This window comes from Falco peregrinus, chromosome 8, assembly GCF_023634155.1.
Source record: "Falco peregrinus isolate bFalPer1 chromosome 8, bFalPer1.pri, whole genome shotgun sequence".
Taxonomy (NCBI): Eukaryota; Metazoa; Chordata; class Aves; order Falconiformes; family Falconidae; genus Falco; species Falco peregrinus.
This window is the reverse complement of record NC_073728.1, coordinates 16,265,455-16,290,608: the sequence shown is the minus strand read 5'-3', so window position 1 is coordinate 16,290,608 and position 25,154 is coordinate 16,265,455. Positions and strand designations below refer to the sequence as shown.

General features: G+C 37.6%; 1 protein-coding gene across 18 annotated transcripts in view; it reads left to right on the top strand.

Annotated features, from left to right (window-relative positions):
* ABI2 (abl interactor 2) overlaps window positions 1–25,154 on the top strand; it is a 71,803-nt gene that overhangs the window by 27,187 nt on the left and 19,462 nt on the right. For 4 of the 18 annotated variants that reach the window (XM_055812526.1, XM_055812523.1, XM_055812535.1 and 1 more), the window contains exons 2-7: window positions 1,881–2,048; window positions 9,962–10,138; window positions 13,858–13,875; window positions 22,181–22,278; window positions 23,025–23,171; window positions 24,243–24,367. In XM_055812526.1, coding sequence (XP_055668501.1) covers window positions 1,881–2,048; window positions 9,962–10,138; window positions 13,858–13,875; window positions 22,181–22,278; window positions 23,025–23,171; window positions 24,243–24,367 — 733 coding nt within the window. The remainder of the gene's footprint in view (window positions 1–1,880; window positions 2,049–9,961; window positions 10,139–13,857; window positions 13,876–22,180; window positions 22,279–23,024; window positions 23,172–24,242; window positions 24,368–25,154) is intronic. The other 14 variants (XM_055812536.1, XM_055812533.1, XM_055812528.1 and 11 more) reach the window with 5 other exon arrangements.

The window sequence follows — 25,154 nt, the reverse complement described above, 5'->3', positions numbered from 1 at the left end:
TCTGCAGACTGAGCAGAGGTTATGAGTAGGGAGATGGAAAGAAAGAGTGGATTTACAAACAGTGTGAGAGTAGAGGCAAAGAGCTCTGTATTCCTTCATTTGGGAGTCCTTAAGCTGAGTTTAGAGCTCTTTTATATAAAAGCCTGCTGGCTAAAAGTCAGGAGTTCTTAAATGGGGTCTGGGGATAGCATTTACCTTAACTTCTTTATAGCTGGATGTAAGACAGCCTTTACAGGTGTGCTTTGTTGGGGAGCATTATCAATACCATGCCCTAAGAAGCTGTCTCCTAAAATGTTCAGTTCCTTCTGGTGCTGGGTCTGGTTTTGTCTGCTGCTTGGGAAAGAAACAGCCAGGCAAGAATGCTTACCTTCTGCAGCATTCCTCCCTCTTGCACCACCGTGCATACGGCTCTGGTATGGCTGAACAGCAGCTGCTACCGTCCTCCTTTGTAGAAGCAGGCTAGGAAGTGGTAGCAGTATGGCCTGCAAGAAGGAATGCTGACAGGCCAACCAAGTCACCATTGTTTGTGGACACCAGGGAGGTTTCCAGGAAAGAAAAAGTATTTAATATCTTTCATGGAGCTTTTAATTGAAGTCTTGTGTCTGTGTTTACATGTGTGGTGGTTGTTTTTGGGTTTGTTTGTTTGTTTGTTGGCTGGTGGTCTTTCTTTGAAAGCTAGCAACCTTCTTTTAAGAGCCTTACTACAAGGTCTCAGGAAGTACCTTGGGCTGTAACAATTATTTTCCTGAAATAGAGATGTTCTTTCTTTTGGTGTTTCCCAAAGTACATACAATAAAATGGATGGTAGATTTGGTTTGTGCTGAAAGATGTTGAATGTCTTTCTATTCCCCCCCTTGTAATAAAAGCACATTTCTTGAACCTTTATACCCAACCTATGTGAATGATATATAAAGGAAAGGAAATTATGAAATACAGATTTATAATGGCAGTTGGGAACAGAGAACATTTGTCAACTGTTTTAGAAACAGCATCATCAGCCTGTGAGGTGGCTAAAGATCACCTAGAAGTGAAATTCGGTGTATTCCAAAGTCTCGGAAACTGAAAAGTTTCCTAGCATCTTAATTGTTTGTTTTACCAGTGCTTTAATCTGCGTTCTTTGTACTGAATTAGATCTTTCTAAAATTAACTGTTATTGGAGGAGAAACACAGGACCTTGACAGCTAGACTCTTAGGTTATTATTTTTAATGTTGTTTGAAATGTATGTATGTTTTTAAACTTCTAATGGATGTCTTCTGTCTTGATAGCCTAAATATTTTCGAGTGCTCTACTACTAGAAAAATGGAGCATTCTGATTCTTCATAGAAGAAAATATTGACAATGTCAAAAAGCACAAAACATGTTTGAATAGAAAACACGGACTTGTTCTTTTTAACAATTAATCCCTTCACGTTTTATTCAGCTGCCATTTTAACAGAGTAATTATAGTTCATTCACTGTGAACTACCATTTGTGGCAATGAGGTCTAAATAATTGGGAGGGATGAGGAGTATGGTACTTGGCAGACCCTTGCAGGCTGTTACGAGATCTATTTGAAGTATGAAGTTTAGAAGAAGAAAAGAAAAAGTACCTCAGAGTGCTTTTAATGGTTATTTCTAAAATACAGTATAAAAAGTTTCACTTTAAGTATTTCAGGAAAAGATGAGTATGTTGTATATCAGCTTAATTCCTTTCATAAAGTATAGAAACTCTTAAAATACAAAGTTAGTATCTTTTGCAGAATGAATGGAAAGGTGGAAAAACTGTAGAATTAGTTTGACATGTAGAATTCCTCGATCTTTAAAGACAGGCAAAAGGAGTACATTCTGAGAATCTTTGTGTGAGAGACTTTACTAAATAACCCTTTTATTTCTGCTTTTAGTCAGCAGATAAGCAGCGAGCCCTGGAAGAAACCAAAGCCTACACAACCCAGTCGTTAGCAAGTGTAGCCTATCTGATCAACACTTTGGCCAACAATGTTCTCCAAATGCTGGATATCCAAGCATCCCAACTTCGACGCATGGAATCTTCAATCAACCATATTTCACAAGTGAGATGTTTTTCTGGATTCTCTCTTCCCCCCTCCCCCCCCCCCCCGTCTTTGTTTTTGAAATGTATTCATAGCAAGTAAAACTCTTACCTGACATTTTGTGAATGAGAATAGTCACATTTAAAACAGAAGGATGCGTTTCTTCTTATAGTAATTCTGAGAATGGCTCTTGTTATGTGATTGGATATCTGTGTTAGTGTGAACATTTTACATAGGCTAAGAGATTAATTGCATTCTTTGCCAGTTTGTTCTGTGGATAGGGGGCCATTCTGCGTAAGTGAAAAGCACAGAAAAATCACTAATGGAAAAATCAGAATCTTATGTTAAGGGACAAATTAAGCTTTCCAAATCCTATTTGGTGACTGACTTTACTTGGTATTTATTGGCTAGAGGCTCTTAAAATTAAGGGAAAGAAATATGGAATAGATGGTGGAAAACAATACTTGTCATCTTTTTACTTTTCCTGTTGCTATAATACTGGCATCTAACGATAAAAGCAGAGATGGCAAAAGTAGTTAACTCCTGGCTTTTTTTAATAAAACTTTGAAATTACATGAACAGAAGGCAAAATTAATGCTTCGAGTTTGTGTATGGCTGCAGAACTCCTGCCATTGCTGTTTTTCTGAGCAGCAATAGACTAAGCTACTATTATCAGGAATCCCTGTCCCATCTCTACTGATGTGAGAATTTTGGCTGCCAGGGTGGGCTGAGGATAGATAATAGATTTAGTAGAGGTTTACGTGCCAGTGATGGATTAAAAGAGAAGTTTAGAGCAATGGTACAGCACTTTCTGGTTTTCTGTTACTGGAGGGTTGGTTGACATCCTTACTGAATATTTTGTGTCTTATTTGACCAATACATTTTTGCTGCTAGGATTTCTTGATCTCCATGCAATAACATAATAAATTAAAATGAAGACTATTGTGGTATTTAGAAAGACATTTGAAAGTAGGAGCTGTGTAAGGTGGGAAATTAGCAGATTGAACTGATCTGTTGATTTGCTGGTGCTGGAAGGACTGCTAAACTCTAATAGAGGTTTGAACCAGTGAAAGAATTGAATAATTTATATGCTAACTTAATGAGCTGACTCAGCTCACTGGGAGGTCAGATGAATTCCAGAGCAGGTGCAAAGGAAGATGTGGGGAGGATTTTCTCTTCTGGTAGTAGTATGCTGTTAGATTGCCTCAGTTACCTCATGCAACTGCATCCTCAAAAATAAGTTGAGAAGTTTGATTTCTTCTTCTACATGCCTCTTGTTAATCCACGGCCAACTTAATTACTTTTTTTCCCCAGAAAATGTTGCAAATTACTCTGTGTGTGTGTACATATATGTGCTATATATATATGCTGTGTATGTGTGTATATACCTCTGTGTATGTGTGTGTGCTTGTGTCTGCGCTTTTTGACAGGCTAGTGACAGCTGACAAGTATTTCAACTATTTGAAAGCCTGACAGAAAAGACTGTAATATGAATAAAAATATTCAGAGTTCACTGGATTTTGCATTTTATAGATGTAGAAAGTTCATTTTGTCAGACTGTTTCTGTAAATTAGCTTTTGTGGAAGGGCAGTAGCATTTTAAATTTTTTCCTTCTGAGAGGCTGAGATTTATGCAGATTGAGATGCTAGGTAAAATTGTCTTTAGCATTTATGCAGAATGGCTAGTTATTTAAAATGGAGCACTAAATTACCAGTGCCCAATAGCTAATGAAGGTGTATCTGCCAAAATTCAAAGGCTGCACTTGAACAACCAAAAAAAGTTTGTGTGTTTTTTTTTAAAATATTGCTGTAAAAGTGAAAACTGAGTTTGTTTTTTGTTTTATTTTGAGTCTGCATCATCTATATGTAGGATGCTCCCCAAATCTTCATGGAAGAAATGTTACCAGAGGAGCAGACAGTATTTGAATTCTGGATATTACATACATGAAGTGTGTTGATCCAAGGAACTTAATAAAGCTGAATTGGATATGTTCAGAAATTGTTTCATCCCATGATACCAATGTTGTAGACGGTTATTTTTCTTTTAAAAAAAAAAAGGATTTATTTTGTTACATTTTTTGTGTAATAAATTATTTATTTTCAGGAAATTTGATTATAGTTCTCCTGGAACGAGTCTAACTTGCAGAAGACTTCCCTGGTCTTTTTTTATCTTGGGTGTAAAGTTTAGTGGACTGTTTCTAGTACCACTTAAAATGCCTCATGATATAATACCTTATTACCAAATTACAGTTTCAGTCAGTCAGACTTGAAATGGTGCCAGTAACACAGAATAGAGAGCAGGTTGGTAATTACCATCTGCTCGCAGTGCATCATAGCCTTAATGCTTTGGTCAGTAGGTACGGAGATTTAAGTTTAGAAAACACTAATGCAAATTGCAATATCTGGATTGCTTTTAATTCTGATTTGGTATTTCATATATTCTCCAAAAAGGGACCAAAATGATTTATCTCTCAGTAAGAAAACTTTTTTCAAAAGTGCTTGTTTTGTTCAAGTGTAGCACAGACTGGAAGAGATGTGATTAACTTTAGAAAATAAATATTCTAGTTCTCTGTTCATTGATATAATGCTGATTTCTATCACTTTTTATGTTTCCTTCTAAATGCCAACTTAATGAAAGAGCTGAAAAGGAAGCTGATAATAATTTGTGGTTTTTCAGATTATATATAGGTCCTGAATAAGGAAATTGTTACTATTGAAACTATTTTTATGGAAGTGATTAAGTTCTAATGGTTTAAAATTTAGGATTATTTTGATTTGGTCTGAAAGCTGATGAATCTATTCTTACTTGTCTTCTTGAACCTTGTCCAGAACTAGATGATATGCAGTGTTTCATATTTGGCTGAAAATTTAAAACCTAAGTACAGATAATCTGTATAAATATTTATACTTGTTAAAAAAATTGTGTTGCAGTTTTCGAGTTAGCAGACACTGTGAAATGTTGCTAACGACCAAATTCTTTAAATTAATCTGGCAGATTTTCAGGTTTTAATATTTGGATGATGAAAAATATTTTTTCAGGTTTAGTTATAGAATATTTCTGTTAGCAAGGTCAACTTTAAAACTAGGATGCTAATGATGTAAAGAAGCGTGTTATCACAAAGATGGTAGTGATGAGTTACCTCCAGTGGCACTGCATAATGGAGAAATCTGCTGTGTTGTCTTCTTACAGAGCCTGACTCCCCTGATACTGGCCATGAGAACAGGGATTGACTAGACCTCAGATTTGAATTTACCTGTGGTCAGTACGTGTTGCTCAGCTGAACTGTAGCAACATGTGTGAGCTGGTTGGTCTCTGCAGGGAAGTTCACTTGGACCTTCCATTGATGTCCGTAAAGGCTTGTAACAGTTGTCAGTTGTCTTATTCTTGTAAATTACAAGAATAGCCAAACTCTTTCAGAAATGGTAATGTGTGCCTAATTGTCAGTTGTCTTATTCGTGTAAATTACAAGAATAGCCAAACTCACTCAGAAATGGTAATGTGTGCCTAATTTTCTACAGTATATATTACCTGTTCATGGAGAAAGTAGCTTTTCAGCATTTTTGTATTGTTATGACCTCTTTGTGTATAAATTACATACAATTCTGGTTGAGGCAATTAATGTCACATTTCTAACATCAAAATTAGACAGTTACTCATTTTAAAGCAATAATCCAATTTCCAAGGTAATTTGCAATTAATTTGTTTAAATTCTATCAAATTCAATTATAAAAAATAAAGGGCCAACAACACTATTTTTAAGCAATGTTTTCTTCTAAGATTTTTTTAAACTGAATTTTAAAAGCACAGACTAACAGACTGACAATAAATTTATCAATTTAATTTAGCATGGTTTGAAAAGAAGTGGTGCCCTTCCTGCCAATCTCCCACTGGCTTTAGATGGCTGAGCCTGACATCATATGGTATGGAGTATCCCTTTGGTCAGCTTGGGTCAGCTTTCCTGGCTGTCCCCCCTCTCAAGTTCCTGTGCACCCCCAGCCTACTTGCTGCTGGGATGGCATGAGAAACAGAAAAGGCTTTGGCTCTGTGTAAGCACTGCTCAGCAGTAACAAAAACATCCCTGTGTTATCAATGCTGTTTTGAGCTGAAATCCAAAACATAGCCCCATACCAGCTACTATGAAGAAAATTAACTCTACCCCAACCAAAGCCAGCACAAGTGCTAAATTAATGCTGCAGGAAAATTCACTTACGGGTAGATGAGAATATTTCTCAAAACTCTTTAGTTTAGTGACTTTTAAGTGAATTGGTAAATAGTGTTAACTCTGGAATCCCAGAAATTATTTGATTTTTTTTTTTTTTCTGTTTTAATCTTTACAGATCTTGAGGCTATTTTAATTGAATTCAGTATGGAAACTTGATGTTTCATACTGGCCATAAAATTCATAATAGAAAAAAATGCAGTGGGGTATACTTTTTTTTTTCCCCCATTAAGCTACCCCTTGGCTTACTACAGGTATTTTGGAAAGCATATGAAAAGATGAGAGTAATGAGCCTGACTAACAAACCATCATTTAAAAGCTTTTGCCGAAGGTAATAGGTAATGGAGCTGGGGGTGGGGGAGAAGCACGACAATGCTGTTTGGATTTCGAAGTTGAAATTTCTTGTTAGAAAACAGTGTTTTAAGTTACAGAAGGACTCAGTGTATCCCATCTGGTTTTTTTGACAGACTTTCCAAGCCAGGTGTTCTGTTAGTCCTGCTCTAACCCCCGAAACTTTGTAACAGAAGTTTCTAAAGTGCTGAATAGACATTCTGGTGGCATCTCCTGTCTCAAGGGATTTATGCTAGTACTGGAAACAATAATTACCTGCATGTTGAGGATAAATGTTTTCATTTTCTTCAGTAGCAGGTTAATCTTTGTTGCTTTCTCTACTAATCAAATACCTCAGTGTTCCTTTCTGCATTTTTATAAGTGTCTTAAGAACTTACGACTCCAGTAGTCTATGAAGTAAGAAAATGAATTTTTTTAAAAAACTGCCAGCAAAGTGCTTTTCAATACAATTTCAGGAGTATGTACCAGAATTAGGTGCCTTTTTTGTACTCTTAGTCTTTCCATAGCTATTCAAGGTAAAAGAGGTGTTCTGAACCATCATGCAAGAGAATTCCCATAAGACAAGCTTCAGGTTTTAATTCAGTCTTAATAAGCATTTCATTGTTTGTTACTTTAGTCATGCCTCACTGATCACCACAGTCTTTAAGGAAACTGGTTATACTCACAACTCCTATGATTAATTAAAAAGCCACTTTTCATTCACGAAAACAAGTTTTCTCAGTGCCAAGATACCATCACTACAGTAACACGTGCATTAAATACCTATATTCACATTGTATTGATAGATAATTGCATTAGAGAATACTAAATAGATCTTTAATGTTGCAGAGCTCAAGCACATGAAATGGAGAGAAAGGAAGAAATCAGCTTGCCGACACTGCACTGTCACCTTCTTTCTGATTTGTAGATCAAAATTAAGGCTTTGAGAGTGTGGTGTCCAAGGCATAAACTACTTTTGACGATATTCAGGCCTGTAAGATGTTGATGTTTCAGTACCCTTGAAACATCGTATATAGCATTTGAGGTGCAGCTGCTGTTGCAGCTGAGGTTCTTTAACAAATGGTATCAGAAGCCTGTGAGACAAAGAACATACAAGACTCAGTGTAATGTTTCTGCAGTTCTCTAGTGACTTGTCTAGATCACAGATAGTCTGAGATAATCATAGAGATTGAATTCTTCAGTGGTTTTAAACATGAGACTGTCCTCCAAGTTGTTGCAATCACATACAATTAGCTTATCAAAAAGCATGTGCTTTTTAAGTCCTCCACAGATGAGGTGAGGATTCTGTAGGACAATTTCTGGTATCACTGCTGCCTGTTCCAGAACTTCTCCTTCCACTATGCTGCAAAACCAAAGGTCTGGGACATAGGAGGGATAAAAACCTGTGATGAAAGATAAAATATTGAATCTTACCCTGATGCAAATGGCGCATTTTTGGTACTCTGGCCTGGAACATGTTCATGTGCTCTGTTTGCACGGGTGCTTGTACAATCTATAATATGCTAAGAGCTGTGAAGATCTGATCTAGACTATTGTAATGGGGGATGGTATCTAGACCTGATCATCACAGGGATCTTCAGAAAGGACTTTGACGAAATTGATTGGAGGGTGGTTTATATGTTAAGCAGTTGTAGAAATACATGTGTTTCTATTAAGCTTGTAGGAATTTCTGCAGAGTTTATATATTGTCCAGATCTGGGTGGGTTTTTGTGAGGGTGATGGAGGATGTGTCCCAGATAGTTTAACTACCCCTATTAAATTTAAAATCACTGTTTAACGAACTCAAGCTTTCCAAAGAGAGGGTTGCCAGTATGTTTTGACCTTGAACAATCTATTTTTCTGTAGCTTTGTTTTAAGAAATAGCTGTGCAACTTTAGTAGAAACCTTAGAGGTCTAGGCACATGGTACTAGAGGTGGCAGGAATGTACATGACCGAGTTGTGTTCAGAGCTGAATTTAACAAAGTTGCAAGATCTTGAAAATATGTTGTTGGAAAATACTAGGTAATCTTGATAGATAGTAATTTAAGCTTTCATGTAGTGCTCCTGGTATTTGTGGCAATTCTCTGGAAAGAATGTGAAGAAACAACTTCTTGGAAGTGTTTGGTTTTTTGTTTTTCTGTTTTAAAATTTTTGTAATTTTAAAGGTTGTGATGATTGCAGAAGGTAATACAGGGTCCATTTTACTTGTTTTGCTATCAGTAGCACAAACAAAAGGGTAAAAGGGTGTAAACTGCCCCACTGCCGTGGTCCTTGCCCATAGAAAAATAATAATAAAAAAAAAGTGTTATGAAAATGAGTTCTCATTTGTACCTGTTCCTTCGTTACTACACAGCCTGTCTCCTGAGTGTGAAAAGTCTTTTCTGGTGCCGTTTTTGTTTAGAAATCCTAGTAGTGGTGCTTCTGGCTGTTTTCTTACAGTTTTTTTAGCCTGTAGCTAAAATTTGTTCCAACTCTGGCAAATTTCTTATAAGGAAAACTGTTTTGTGAGCAAGGCATTATTTTTGTTTTAAATGATGCAAGTAAGTCCGTGCACCGTGATTTATTTTCCTGGAAGGGATAGATGGATAGATAGACTTCTTGGTTTCTCCTAGTCTTGTAACCAAGCAAGATTCAAATACATGTCTTTAGGCAATGAATTTTCATCAGGACTTTGTCTTACACTAGAGATGATCCTGTGGTACTCAGTGTAATATGTGGAGGGAGAGGTTTTCAGTGTTGGCCTTAGGTGTTCTAAGTGAAAGCACTGGGCTTAACCACTGGCTTCATTGTGGTTAAATTAGTACTGGGCACCTTCTAAAATCTAATGATTGCTTTGTGAGGAGTGTTTTGTAATGACTGAAATACCTTGTTGATTTGTCTGTGAGTGAATTTTTTTGTTCTGTCATATGACTACCAGTCCTAGTTTAGCAAACTGTTTTATAGTATAATAAAACCTGCCTATGGTTTATTTTTCTGGTCATTAAAGTTAACATTGGAAAGGTATCTTTACACTTCCATCTAATTGGACCCTGTTCCAGAGATGGGCTTAGAGAGCAATTGTAAAATTAAAAGGGATAATTGAAGGCATCTTATAAAACAGTATCAGTAAATTAATGGGAACTAAGACCGGAAAGGAGAAGGAATTTTGCTGAACTGGAAAGAATGAGAGTAACAGAAAATGCAAAGAACCCGTAGCTATTAATGTGGGTTTAGAGGTGGAGAGTTCAACAGCAAATTAAACAAAGATGATGTAATCTATGTAGTGATGTGTTTAGCACAGTATACAGAGATCTTCGAAACATTGGAACTGATTCAGTTATTTTTTATACTGACTCTGTATTCAAATGCATACCACTGTTAGTAAATACACTGCGTCTTTTGTAGACGGTGGACATTCACAAAGAGAAAGTTGCTAGAAGAGAAATTGGTATCTTGACTACAAACAAAAACACCTCAAGAACTCACAAAATCATTGCACCAGCTAACTTGGAGCGACCAGTTCGCTACATCAGGAAACCTATTGATTATACAATTCTAGATGATATTGGACATGGAGTGAAGGTAGGTGATATTGTTAAAACAGCCAAACTGAAAATACATTGTCTTTGTATATTTTCAAAATAACCTAATGCTTTTCATGGTAATATACCAGTTTCTCCTTGCCTGGCCAGTATGTCTATAAATGTAAGAGGAGTTGTCCAATTTGCAGCTGCCCCTCCCAGTTCCCTTGCCCCAGTGTTTCTAAACCTTGCAAACCCACTGAATCTTATTTCTGAGGATATTCAGGGCTGTGGGTCTCTCCTTTTAAAATGCTTCTGAATACCTACTTGTGTGATGTTGCTATTATTGTTTGAATCAGTTCCCAGGGATCACTTTTCTGCCTGGTTTAGCACCACAAAGTATGATCCAGCTGTAATTGCCACTGGTTTACTTTGAAGCTCACCCAAAGAAAGGGTTCGCATGAGAGATATTACATGGTCCCTTTTCTTCTGTCAGTCAGTTATACCCATATCCTGTGATTTGCTTTGTTAAAAGGGGTTTTCTACAACTTTTGTTCCATATGGGGTTTCAGAATGGGAATATTGCTGCCAAGTTCGAAGCCAGCTAGCTGTTTCTCCCTTTTAAGACTAGGAAAAAAGGAGGAATTTCAGGGCAAGGATCAGACTGAGGCATAACTGGTGGCTGTTGTATGCGAGTGTTAGTGCACATTAAAGCAGTAATATCATGTGTGAGATTAGATATGCATTTTTAAAAGCACATCCTGAACGTAAACATGGTCTTAGCAGGTGTGAACTCATTGTTAACTTGTGCTGCCAGGGAAACAAATAGGGAAATGAGAACACTGACAGTGTTAAAATTCCAGGAGAAGAAAGGTAAATAACACAAAGCAGTGCCATTTTTACGTGACAAACTAAAAAATCTGTAAATCCTGCTAAGTAGCAGTAAGGTAAGATGCTTCTTACAGGCAAAGTACACCAGAATTCCTTTTGCTTGACACCTAACTGCATTAGGTTATCTATGTTGTTCAATTGAAACTGTCTGCTTGGATAGCTGTTCAAGTGGCAATAGAATGTTTAACCAAACTCTTAAAATTCAAATTCTGAACAGTGCAATTTAAATATCTTTACTAAGAAATTTTACTCATGGTCTTCTCAACATCCTGTTTGTTAACAGAAAGTCTTTTTTCTCCATTTCTTACCAGAAGAGTCAACTTCAGTTTGTAACTAAAAAGATTTTAAAAAGACAATTGAGTCTGTGAGTTTGATTTGGAAATCCAAACCAAAGAACCCCAGCATTAATAACTACAGTTTTGACCAGGAAATTATTATCAGTCTTGTATTAAAATGTACTGCGAAGTCTTAATAAATTTTGAATTTATGCAGGTCAGCAGAACTCTTTCTGGATATGGATGGAGTATATTAGCCTGTAGGATTGTTGTTGCTCATATTTAAATAATCACTTTTGTTTTAAGGAGATTATTTTAGAACTCATTAAAGAATAGTTTTTAATTGCTCTGCACTGGCTTTAAACCACTGTAATTGGTATCTCTTTTACCTCAGTGTAGCAGAATCATACTCATTGAGATGCGATGAATTATTTTGAAAGAGCATGGTTCACCAAATGGATGATGACTCAAATGTGTATTTGCATCCATTTGTTATGCTTGTGATATGCTTGAAACATCTTACAAAGGATATTTACAATGTACTATAGTTATTTAGAGAACGAAAAAAGCATTGTATACTTGTGAAACAGTAGAGCAGAGAACTTGAAATCATGCTGTCTGGATATCCATAGATATGTTCCAATCAGGTTAATCCTGTGTTCAGCACAGGAGAAAGAACCACTGTCTTGCTGATGGGAAGAAGGCGGTCAGTTGTGCTTATGAACCTGTTGGTTTTGTTCTGCCTGAGTAACTACAGATTAGTTTACTAGATCTCTGGCTGGAAAACCAAGAAAAAAAAAAAAAAAGAGAAGGGGTAGTAGCTTTGAAATTGCCTATTTATAGCTTTTTATTGCTTGAGCTGTGGCATTGTCCCTTCAAATGAGTATTCAGAAGGAGTTACTGCATAAAGAGCATTAAAGTTCCAGTTAACATCCGGGTGCCTCAGTCTGCATTCTTTGTCGTCTTTCTGCTTTTTCTGCTATATAGCTTCTCCTCTAGTACTTGGACCCAGAATTATGCATTGTCAGGACAGTCAGAGAGCTAATACCACAGGCATTCATTGCAACCCCGGAGAAAGATGGTAAACTGAACAGAGAATAATATAGGAGAAAAAGGGAGCATCCTTGGCCAAGAAATCCAGTATGCCATGTTGAGAGAAGTAGTATAGGCTCTTGAGCACCTGTTCCTTCCATTCAGAAATTCGAAGCATCAGTGAATACCATCTGCAGGAAAAGGTGCTCTACAATATGGTTTCTTAATAGGTGAGAGAGAAGTCAAGTGCCACTCTATCATTCCAGCAGTCCCTCAGCATCTTCCCTCCCTGAAGCTACAATGATACAAAAATCTAAAGAACCTTTTGTGTGGAAGAGACTTGCTTTCAATTTTTGCATGTTTCCTGAGTTAAAAAGTCTTCCAATCTGTCCTTCCCTCTAAAGAGTTCTTCAGTCAAGAGAGTGAAAATAAGAAGTTTGATCCATTCGAAGCGGTGTATTAAGGCACTGTAATTACCAGGCAGTGCTGCTGAGGAAAGGTCTTTGCTCATGGACCCTTGAACGTAACTGGCCACTCTGGCCTGTGCAGAGAGACCTGGTTTTCCAGTGTAGCTGTATGAGCAGAGACCATTTTAGTTAATAGATTTGTGGAACTTTAAACTCAAAGACAAGAGATTTTCTAATAAATCAGGTCATGTTTCTTTTTTAATACATTAGGGTCTCTTCTAAGGGGATCAAGCAGAGTGGTTACTCTGGCAGCTCCACTGTTGAGATTCTGCATATTTAATGTTTGGTGTTACAAAAAGTGTAAGAAATCTAATGATATGTTTAGATTAGCTGAACTGAAAACAGATCAAATTATATTCATATGGAAAGACTAGTATTTCTTAAAAAAATATTATGGGGAAAGAAGATATGTGGTATTGTGCCAGTAAGATGTAGGACTTAAAGCCTAAGTGGTAGCTTTTTGACGTTAGTTCTGCTGTCAGTTAATGTCTTAATATATGGTTTAGGAAATACTGATATGTGGTGCAGTATCTATATAGAGTGCTGTACTACTTACAATATGTAATGATTTGCCTCTATCTTTGTTAGATCTTGTGGCATCAGGTTAAGAGTTAACTAACAGCATTGTCTAGGGAAGAACATATATTAGCATAATATTCTAGAGACTTCTGTTTCAGTGAGTTTTAAATATGGTAATGTATGTAACAATTTAAATGAGCTCAGGGTAGCGGTAAGGCTACTGTTTGGCAGCTCAGATAAATTAATCTCTGAACTTAATCCATCTAGATCTCATGATCCATTCTGAAAGCTGATTTTTTGTTAGCACTGTAAGAACTTGAGTGAACAGTGTACAAGCATTTGAGCATTGTTTTTAAGGTGTTAAACTGCAAGCTTTGTGTTCAATGTATATTAAAAGTTTCAGCTTGAAAATCTTCTGTTCATGACACATTCTGCTTTAACCACTCTTTCTATGATCTACTGATACATTATTTTGTTAATGCTGAATGCTTAACTTTTTTCTTTCTTTTTCCTTTCTCTTCATATCCTGAAGTTCCAACTAACCTTTCAATGCTTTTTTTCCTTACCTCTTTTATTTGCTCCATTTATGCATTAAGTGGTTGCTTAGATTTAAGGTAAGAAACCCCAGGGCTGGATTTCCATTCTTACTCTTCCAAGACTATTACACACGGGGAGATGATTAATGTGATTGTTACTGATAGTTTAAAACAACACCCACTCTCCCTCCTGTGTCAGACCTTCTGTTGAATGATTTCATTGCAGATAAATATTTTGTGATATAAATTGATGTATTTATGTAAGGAAGGTAGCACAGTTCTTTTGAAAATGTGGCAAAATATTGACTGCCTCCAGCGTAACTACCACATCATTTACAGGGGAGGAATGTTACGCTAACCATGCGTGGACAAAAAGATGCAGTGAGCAGATAGGAGCTGAATATGAGCCTCCCCCTGTGTAATATTCTTTTTATACTATATACGGTGTAAGTTATGATTTGATTTGGATTCATGTTTCAGTGTGAGATTGCTCAGATAATGAGCTTCAAAGGTGTGTTACAAATTCAAATCTGTATATTATTTTTTAAAGTTGCAGTATCATTAATTTTTTCAGAAGCTACTAGCACTGTTTAAATACTGAGACACTCATATGGGAATTTTCACAAATTTTATAGATGTGTAAAATATTTAATAGCCCTTAAACAACTAGCTAAGTGATTTAGTTGAATATTAAAGGAATAGTGCATCAAAGAACTCAGACTGAAGTATGTCAAATTCTCAAGGATCATAAAGAGTTTTAAATGTTACTAGTGTTAGTGGCTGCAGAAGTGGCAATAAAAAGCATCGAATCAATTAGACAAGCAGTTAAATGAAGTTAGATGGTACTGTGTTGGAGTTCATAGCACAGTAATTAATAGATAGGTTATAGCCTTTATTGAGTGTTGTGATATCATCACCCTTCTGAAGAGCAACTGGTTTGGAGAAAGAGGGAACAAAAATTTTTTAGTAGCAGCCGCCACAGTTTTAATGAGGGAACTGTATTTTAGAACATAAAATACTAATATGTAGTATGATTATGTTAATTAAATGAAGTTTCAAGTTGATGTGAAGTATTTTTCATGGCTAAGTATTTTCCATGACGGGAAAAGCTAAAAGAAAAACCTGCATATTTTGCTTGTAAACCCAGGTATTTACTGTAGATACCCCAGTGATGTTTCTATGGAATTGTCCAGATGGTAGTTTTAGTAAAGTATTTAAGTGTATGTAGCACATCTGATCACAATGGAAAATGTTTAATAAATGAGAGAATTCTCACGTAATTTGAAATTTAGTTTTACCTAAGTGTGCAAGGTACAGTCTTTCAAGTCATGTAGCATTTAAATGCTTTTTATTTGAAAATTGCAAAACATATCGCCTCCCTGGCTCTTTCTGTCCACTCAAAATGGATACTTCTAATGCTGAAAAAAACCAGTTTGCAAATACAATATTTTTTTTGTTCTTTACAGTTGCAGTTATAAACAAGTAAGGACCAGCCTATAATAAATTTAAAATTGTATAATTATAGATTACGTGTGAACTGCCATACCTGTGCATCATCTGCAGTGGTGATAAGAGGCTTTTCAGAGATTTTTTTTTTGAATGGGTTGTTTGTTATAACACCCGTTAAAATATTTATTTTTACTAGAGTTAACCTGATCAGAAATTTGATCTAGGAAATCACAATATGTCTATCAATTTCTCACTGCCAAACCATGAGAGTTTAATAAAAAATAATCTAAAAAAAAAAGGCAAAGTGCAGCACCTCTCAGTGGACTTAATTTATTCTTTAAGTATCACTATAGTCACTGTGCATCAGCCTGAAAGAAGAAAGCTTAAGATGGCTACTAACCCTGGTTCTGTGTGAATAATGATTTTACTTCAATTACAATAGATTGAAGTGTTTACCCTGCATTTATTTTTCATGGCTGCAAAGAAACCTCAGTTTTTTACTTATAACTATATAAGTTACAGTATTAAACTGCCTAACTGTGCTTGTGTCTGGGTAGTTAAATTTCAAACAAATTTAGAAGAAAATTCCAATTGCAAGTCAGAGGAGTATCTGTAGCATCTCTTGTCAACAAATCAGTTGAAAATGACATTGTTTAAACTTTTTTGTATTTACCAGACTTGGTTCTTCATTTACTTTATGTAGGTGGATGTGGTAAAAAAAGTAATTCCACTTGCTGAACCTTATACTTGTTGTCATTTGCCAAGGCATCGTTGACATTTAGATACTTCACTTCCCTATCAACTGGTTTATCAACTGACAAACATATGGTTTAGTTAGACAAGGCACGGGAAGGTAGTTTTCATTCAGCCTTAGGTTGTTTTTGCTGGAGCCAGGTGTAAAATTGCTCCAGAAGGTTGGGTGGCGGCCTGAAGTATCTGAATATAATCTATGGAACATTGCTGATGGGACACTTTTTCTTACTAGATTTTGGCCAAAAGATGATTCTTGTGACATCCTGAAAGTTCTAGAAAATCAATGTGACCATAAAGCACCACTTAAAAAATTCTGATCTGAGTCCAGTTTTGGCTGTGAGAAGTAGCTCCTCCTGAGGTTTGATTGTTTTTCTCCAAAAAAACTGGATAGCAGATATTTCACACAAACAAACCCCTTTGTTTTGGTAGTTGACCTGACAATGAGATGTTCTTCAGAACAGTAAAAATGTGGATTGAAATCTTTGTTGCGTGTAAGTGCCTTACAGCCACGTAAATACACAGTGCATTGGTGCAAATAGTTTTTTCACTTCTGGTGTCTAGCTCTTATATCTGACCAACTGTGTATTTCAGCATTTCTTGTTTGGTGAATTGTTTTACTCATGAAAACATTCCCAAGAATTGAATTGAGTAGATTGCAGGATTTCTCTCTTTTAACCAGTTTATTTCACTACAAATTTCTTATACAGTGGTGTGCTAAAAACGCTCAATCTTCTAAATGTTTGTAAAAATGTAACTGTGAAGGAAACTCAGTCTTATTTTTAGGACCATAAGAAGGTGATTTAATCACTGGGATCTAAGAACAACTAGTTGCCAAAACTAGAAATTGGACAAATAAGTCCTTAATTTAAAATGATCATTTTCTAAGGCCTCTAGTCAGTTCCGTATCATGTCTTGATGTCATCAGACATTACCTTTGTAAGCTGACACTGTAGCTCAATACAGAAAATGTTGGATGAAATACTGTTGTACCCTTTTTAAACAGAGGCCAAAAAAAAATGGGAAAAATCCCTGCATGCATTCTGTGCAGATGCTGTGCACTCCTTGTCTGTTCACAGGATTGGCTTCCTGCTTTTAGAACAGTCAGCTGTCATGTGGGGGATTTTTGGGTTTTCTTCCCCTGAGCTTTGTGCCCAAATCATTACTTACTGTCTCTCTTAATTTTTTCTTTTTTTTAGACAGTGGTGAACTGTTTTGGCAGTTGTGAGAAAGGGCAGCAATACCCCTTTGTGGTTTTGGTTGCAGGCTCTGTTTTGCCAGATTTTCCTCAAAGAATTTGCAAGCTCTTAACGACAACAGCCACAAACCTGTGGGGTCCTGCAACCTGCAGTCAACTACCAACAGACTGATGCATTCCTCTGCTTTCACTGTCTAATTTAATTAGTTGCATCTGGATAGTTCCAGCTGTGCAGAGCTAGGGGAAATGTTATCAGAAACAATGCAATTTCTCGCAAATACCAACTTACTCCAGAAAATGGATTTTTGAAACTTGACAGCAAAAGCAAATGTGACCTTGAGTTCTGGTGATTGCTTTGGATTTCAGAAGTTTGAAAGGTGTGTGTGTGTGTGGATGAGGATTTGCATATGGAAACTATCTTTACAACACTGTATGCAAAATAGAAAAGGCAATAAAGTTTTGCAAGAGGGGGCATTAATGGATTTTCTTTTTTTTTTGAACTCCTACTAGAAGTCATCATATAAGGGAACAGTTGGAAATGTTACAATGTTTGTATCTAACTGAAGTTGCAACTTAGTTTTAAATTTTCTTCTTTTTTTTTTTTTTTCTTTCCTCAAGGCAGTCTGTAACTGTGATATTATTTCCACACATCTGTTAATTTCTATTAGAACTATTGGAATAATTTTATATTCTTCATTGCTCTTCTGTGCTTATTTGGCCACAAGTTAAAGGGGATGTCACTCAGATAGGGTTGTTAATTTACAGTAGCAGATCTTGAAGCCATCGATCCTGTCAGATTTAAGACAGTCCTGTAAACTTTAATTACTGAAGCTAAGCTTACTGTCAGTGCCATTTTCCCATCTTTCAGTGTAGCCTTTCTTAAGGATGGCTTCTTTGGGATTGAAGTTTCTTGGCTAAAAAAGGATCCCTTTTTCTTTGCCCACATTTCTAAAGCTTTCTTCCCAACCTGTGTCAAGGATATGTTTATTTGCAGTGTTAATGAAAGTAACTAGCAGTCTCTAGAGTTCTGCGTTAGTCAGGCAAGTATTACTTCCACTTCTTACTGTATGCTGTGTGATGGCACTGCAGCTTCCACCTCTGCTGTTCTTTCTTTTTATGTAGCTCTAGCCCAGTGGAAGCCTAAAACTTAATTTTTCTTCCTGCAATGATTGTATACAAATGCTAAGGTTCTTTATGGTGAAATACATGAAATTTTATAGTAACTGTTAGTGGTTACATCATGTGGTCAGAAACAATAGCTTAGTTGGATACAACACCTAAATGGACTACTCGGGGGCACACAGATTGGTCTGAGTTTGCTGTCATCAAAAGACACGCAAAACCTCTGCCCCACTGGGCTTAATGTGCTGTTTGAAATACAGCGTGACAATGCAGCAAATGTTTCATTAAGGTGAGTTCTTTGTTTGTTTGTGGGTGTTTTGGACAACTCAGGTAGGTGTGTGAAACAGGTGTCTTAAAGAGGAAATACAGGGGGTGCTGCAACTTTAAAAAAAAATAATTCAGATTTTGTGCTATTTCTTAATTTTCCGTGTATAGAATAAAATATACTTCATTTTACACTTTCCCTCTTCCCTTCAAATAGTTGTAGTTCAGTGCTTACCTCATCCCTCACTTGAATTAACTTTAGATTTCTTGTTGCTTAGAGTTGGCTTAAAGGACTTCATAATGCTGTGCAAAATAATTTTCTCTGAAATTGACATTGCAAAGTACTCTTGCACAACTAAATCCAAACATCTGGTTTTGAATCTGACAAAAAAAATCCAACCGCTTCCAACAATTGGTTTTCCTTTCCTCCCAACAGACTGAAAATGTGATAGTACTGGGATTATTTAAAGCCAGGGAGTCAAGTTTCAGTGGGTTACAATACAGAATATATTACTCTTTACACTGTTCTCAACATCTATCAATTTACAAGTCTAAATATTGCCAGGCTTTTAAGCAAGTTGTTATAGTCAAATTTTAAAGGAGTATTTTGCCTTTAAGGACGTTTGCAAATACTCTTAATGCCTTGAGCACTGTTTCTTTTTTTTTGCATGGGAGGGGAGGCAGTAGGCAAGACTTAGGTTTTGGAAATAACACTGTGAAATAGAGCGTGACAGCAACATCAGAAAAAGGGATGTAAGCATACTTACTTAGGTTTGCTGAATATCTCTGTGTCTAAGCAATAATTTGAGCATTCATAAATCAGAGCTAGTAAGGAGACCATGTGCTGATTCCTGTAAGGGTGCATGCATTGAGAGAATTACACTTAGTTGGCTGTATACAGATAAGCAAAATGCCTACATTGGTAACAATTGTTTATAGAATCACAGAATCATTTAGGTTGGAAAAGACCTCTGAGATCATCAAGCCAAACCGTTAACCCAGGACTGCTGAGTCCATTGCTAAACCATGTCCCTAAGCAGCACATCTATGTCTTTTTTAAAATACCTCCAGGGATGGTGATTCCACCACCTGGGCAGCCTGTTAAAATTTAAAGCTGCGGTGGTGCAACTTGAGGCCAGTTCCTTTTCTCCTGTTGCTAGTTATCTGGGGGAGCAGACTGACCCCCACCTGCCTACAGCCTCCTTGCAGGCAGTTCTAGAGAGCTTGAGTCTCCTCTTCTCCAGATTAAACAACACCGGTTCCCTCAGCTGCTCCTCATAACACTTCTCTAGACCCTTCACCAGCTTCGTTGCCCTTCTCTGGACACACTCCAGCACCTCAGCATTGCTCTTGTAGTGAGGGGCCCAAAACTGAACAGAGAATTTGAAGTGCGGCCTCGCCAGTTTACCGTGCCAAGTAAAACTCACCAGGGCCGAGTACGATCACTTCCCTGGCCCTGCTGGCCACACTGTTTCAGATACAAGCCAGGATGCTGTTGGCCACCTGGGCACACTGCTGGCTCATGTGCAGCTGGCCATCAGCCAGCACCCCCAGGCCCTTTCCAGCCGCTCTTTCCCAAGTCTGTAGTGTTGCGTGGGGTTGTTGTGCCCCAGGTGCAGGACCCGGCACTTCTCCCTGTTGAACGAACTTCATACAACTGGCCTCAGCCCATCGGTCCAGCCTGTCCAGATCCCCCTGCAGAGCCTTCCTGCCCTCCAGCAGATCAACACTCCCACCCAACTTGGTATCGCCTGCAAACATACTGAGGGTGCGCTCAATCCCCTCGTCCAGATTGGTAAAGACATTAAACAGGACTGGCCCCAGCGCTGAGCCCTGGGGAACACCGCTTGTGACCGGCCACCAGCTGCGTGTAGCTCCATTCACCACCACTCTTTGGTCCCGGTTGTCCAGCCATATTTTTACCCAGCAAAGGGTACATCCGTCCAAGCCATGAGCAGCCAGTTTCTCCAGCAGAATGCTGGAGTGCCAAAGAATGGGGAGTGTCAAAGGCTTTACTGAGGTCCAGGTAGACACCATCCACAGCCTTTCTTTCCCTCATCCATTAGGCGGGTCATCTTGTCATAGAAGGAGACCAGGTTCATCAAGCGGGACCTGCCTTTCATAAACCTATGCTGACTGGCTGGTCCTGATCCCCCAGTTGTCCTGCACATGCTGCATGATGGCACTTGGGATGACCTGCTCTGTAACCTTCCCCAGCACCGAGGTCAGGCTGACAGCCTTGTTGTTTCCTGGATCCTCCTTCATGCCCTTCTTGTAGACGGGCATCATATTGTCTAACCTCCAGTCTTCTGGGACCTCCCTGCTTTGCCAGGGCTGTTGGTAAATGATGGAGAGCGGCTTGGCGAGCTCCTCTGGTAACTCCCTCAGTAACCTCTGGTGGATCCCATCTGGCCCCATAGACTTGTGTGTGTCTGAGTGGAGCAGCAGGTCACTAACGGTTTCCTCCTGGTCTGTGGGGACTTCATTATGTTTGTCCTCATCCCTGCTTTCCGGCTCAGGGAGTTGAGTACCCAGAGGGAAGCTGATCTTGCCATTAAAGACTGAGGCAAAGAAAACATTAAGTACATCAGCCTTTTACTCGTCCTTTGTGGCAATGTTATCCAGTAAAGGATGGACATCATCCTTGGCCCTTCTTTTGTTTCTAACATATTTGTAAAAACATTTTTTCTTATTTTTCACAGCAATGGCCAGCCTGAGTTCTAGCTGGGTTTTCACCACTCTAATCTACGTCCTGATTCCTAGATGATTCCCCGATTCCTATGGTTCCTAGGTTGATCAATCGGGAATATAGATGAGTTTTATAGAAGTTTGAGTAAATTCTTTTATATAGAAGTTACTTCATAAGTATTTTAACCTGAAAGAGAGGGAAGGAACAACTGCAGTTACATCACATCACTGCTAAATATTTTTCTCCCCATCCATTTATTTATCAGTTATTGAAGATCAAATTGCTACAGGTTTGGTGGGGGGAAAAAGCACATACGTGTATTTTTCTCTATATAGCTTTCTTTCTCTGTTTACATATACATAAATAATAACAATAAACATTATATTAATTTTTTTTCATACCATACCGTGAAAAAATTAGAACATGAATGGGTCATATTTGGAGGTTACTTTGATTTCTGCATGTCTGCATGAATTACATTAAATTGTGTCCTATTAGATAAACGCTGGTTTTGAATACCACAAGAGTATTTAAAAATATTTTTGCAAATTTACCATTCAGTAGTGCAGCCTGGAATAACTGCCTTTATCTCAAAAGATGACTGGGAGGTGTAATCAAGTTAGATACAGTGTCTATATTGTCACTGATTTAACATTTATGTGGTAGCTTAAAGACAAATTCACTTTTTGCATATACAATTTTTTAAAAGCCCTATGTAATGAAGAGTCCTTTGAGCACAACTCTTGACTTCTAGCAAAGTGGAAATTGCATACAAAATGCATGGCCTCTCAATTTTTTTGTTTGTTTAAACCTTCCCCTTCTTAGAGTTAATTGCTAAAAGCATCCCAGTGTCTCTCCCCCTAGAAGCTGACCTTAGTGAAGGCTGTTTTTCTCCCCATTCTTTCATGCAGGTCAGCACACAGAACATGAAGATGGGTGGACTGCCTCGTACAACACCACCCACCCAGAAGCCACCAAGTCCACCAATGTCGGGAAAAGGAACTATTGGGTAAGTGCAGTTACTGAATGTGTAAATGGCTTTGGTGAACAGAAGGGAAAAAAAGGGAAGATTTGTTTTTTGTAGCGTGGGTTTTTGTTTTTTGGGTTTTTTTTTTTTTTTTTGGTGGTGGTTTTTTTTTAACCATTCACAAAGGTCAAGAGGTGTTATATCTACATCCTTGTATACTGATCATGTCTTAGATCAGTTAGCACATTTCTGCCAGAAGGCAGTGGGTGTCATCAGCCTTTCCCAGCAGGAACCTTTTTATCATTGCAGAACACTTACAACTACATGCTTTAGAGTAAAAAGTCGTTAACTGTATGGCTTTGACAGGTGGTGCTAAACAACTGGAAAATTAGTATGTGGCACTGTTCATTAATTATTAGTCTACTATGTGACAGAGGTACTTTCCTATTAAGTCTATGAACTTGGCTTTGGCCTTAGGAAAATGTGTTATAACTGGGATGCATGCTGTTTTTTGGTTTCTGGTTATTTATGTACATACAGACCATAGTGATTTTGTTTTGAAACAAGGTACGGATTACTTTTGGAACAAGAATGGGATGTGCAACACAGAGTTTATTAATAGGATGATTGAAGTACCTGAGAAACATCATTATAACAAAATTACAGAAAAACATTTTTGTTAGCTTCCATTACTGATTAGCATGTAGCTGTCTTTTAAAGAATGAAAAGTCTTTGGTTTTGTCTGTATTACCTTAATTTGCTTCTGAAATATGGTTGTCCTTATGTAGGCGTCACTCTCCCTATCGTACGTTGGAACCAGTACGTCCTCCAGTGGTACCAAATGACTACGTGCCTAGTCCAACGCGCAATATGGCTCCCTCACAACAGAGCCCTGTTAGAACAGCTTCTGTCAATCAGAGGAATCGCACATACAGGTATTCAGTGTAGTCCTGTACAAAGTGTGGTTAGTATTGTATAAGCATATGGACAGAAAATGCTACGATAAATACCAAATCCATCTGCACCTCTACAGTGAAGCCTGCTACTTCATGATATGGGCTGGAGGCGCCATTTGGCATGACAAGAGTGCACTCTAATAAAACCAGAATAGTGAATCACATTGGGCTTGTTCACTTAATCCTCTAGTCACCTTAATTTTAGTGCTATGCCTTAGTTACAGTCCTTAATGAATGATTAAAATTGTGGAGTATTTCAAGTAGATAGTGGTATTATTTTACAAAATACTTACAAAACTGGTAAAAGACTTTGTATACAACTTGCCTTTTAAATGCTGAGGGACTGCATAGTATGCTTTTAGTTCATATTTTTATTTGAACAGTCTTTAGTGTTTATAGCTTGAGTAGCTGAAAGAGCATTGTATTTTGAGGATATTGAAAACTTCAAACACAGAATAAAGCTGAACTGTATTACCAAAGGTTCTGCAGATGGCTAGCCTTTTCTCTAGGATAATAAATTTTATGTTGTGACAGTTCGAAATACTTCCCTTGAAATCTTTACTTTTAAAATACCATAAATACATGAGGATGGCTAAACACATGGACTTAAAAGAAAATCTTTTTTTTACTTTATTATCTTAAAATTTCCAAATTTCTTTACTATCTTAAAATTTTCAAATTTCAGTAGTCTCATACGAAAGCATATATATCAGAGTCTAAACAACTGTGTGTTTTGTAAATTACATGAAAAAGACTTGTGTTTGCTCAGTAGGAGTTTAACAATATTGGAATGAAGTGCTTTGGAACAAAGTTTCGGCATTGTTTCATTTTTGGGCAAGTTCACTAAAAGTAACTGAAAAACCTGTTGTGTTGTAGTCAAAATTAACAGTTTTAGGAAAAATTAAGCTTTATGTAGATTTCTACCATCCTTGTTTCTTTTCTCTTGTTCCCTGTTACTTCCCTGAATTAGTAAGGTACTATATGAGGGATCTTATGTTTCAGCACGCATACCAGCATATTCATACCCTGGGTTATTTTGGTTTCTTACAGCAGCAGTGGAAGTAGTGGAGGAAGCCACCCAAGTAGTCGGAGCAGCAGTCGAGAGAACAGTGGAAGTGGCAGTGTGGGTGTTCCTATTGCTGTTCCCACGCCATCTCCTCCCAGTGTCTATCCAGGTAAATGGTAACTTGCTGTTCCTCCTTCGGACTCAGCATTAACCTTTAGCATTTGCAAGTCTCCTAAACCCCAAGAGAAGTCTCAAAGGTCGTTATCCAGAAACATGAAAGCCTTGAAACTTGCGTGCTATAGATAGATAGTATGAGTTGGAATCAAGTAGTATCTTTTCTGGGAGTGTCTGATGTGCTCTAATGCTTCTGTTATGTATTTATTTATCAGAATTTTTTGCCTGGCTGCCTGCATGTGACTAGGTAGGACACAACACCTTTTTCAGTGGGCTGGGGGAAGATTCTCCCTTGTTCTTTTAAGCAATGTTTTTTCATTGGCGGTTCGTGCAGATACACAGGATATTTTTAGAAAATTAGATTAAATGACAGGCAGGCACAGAGTAAATCTTTGGTACATTGATTCAAGCCTGACTGAGTTGTCACAAAAAGGCACTTGTTCAATGTAATTGCCCCAGTCTTTCCAGAAATAGGGTTCTCCTTTTTCCTTTGCTCAGCCCTTTCAGTGAAGAAGAGTGTCTAGTTGGCTTGCAGTGTGATCTGAAATACATGATGCTTCTGAACCAAGGAACTGGAAATTTTTGGCTTTCCTCTTCTCTGTATTTTCTAATTCGTACAGAAGCTAAAGGCAGCAGTGCTACAGATCAAAGCATTAACAAACAAAATGTAAAGCCATCTTTCAAAAGTAATGGCTTTCAGTGAAATGTTCTGAAAAGAACAAAAAGGGTTGTTCCCTTCAGACCTGGAAAGAGGTGGATTTGCTTGACCCTCATTTATCGTC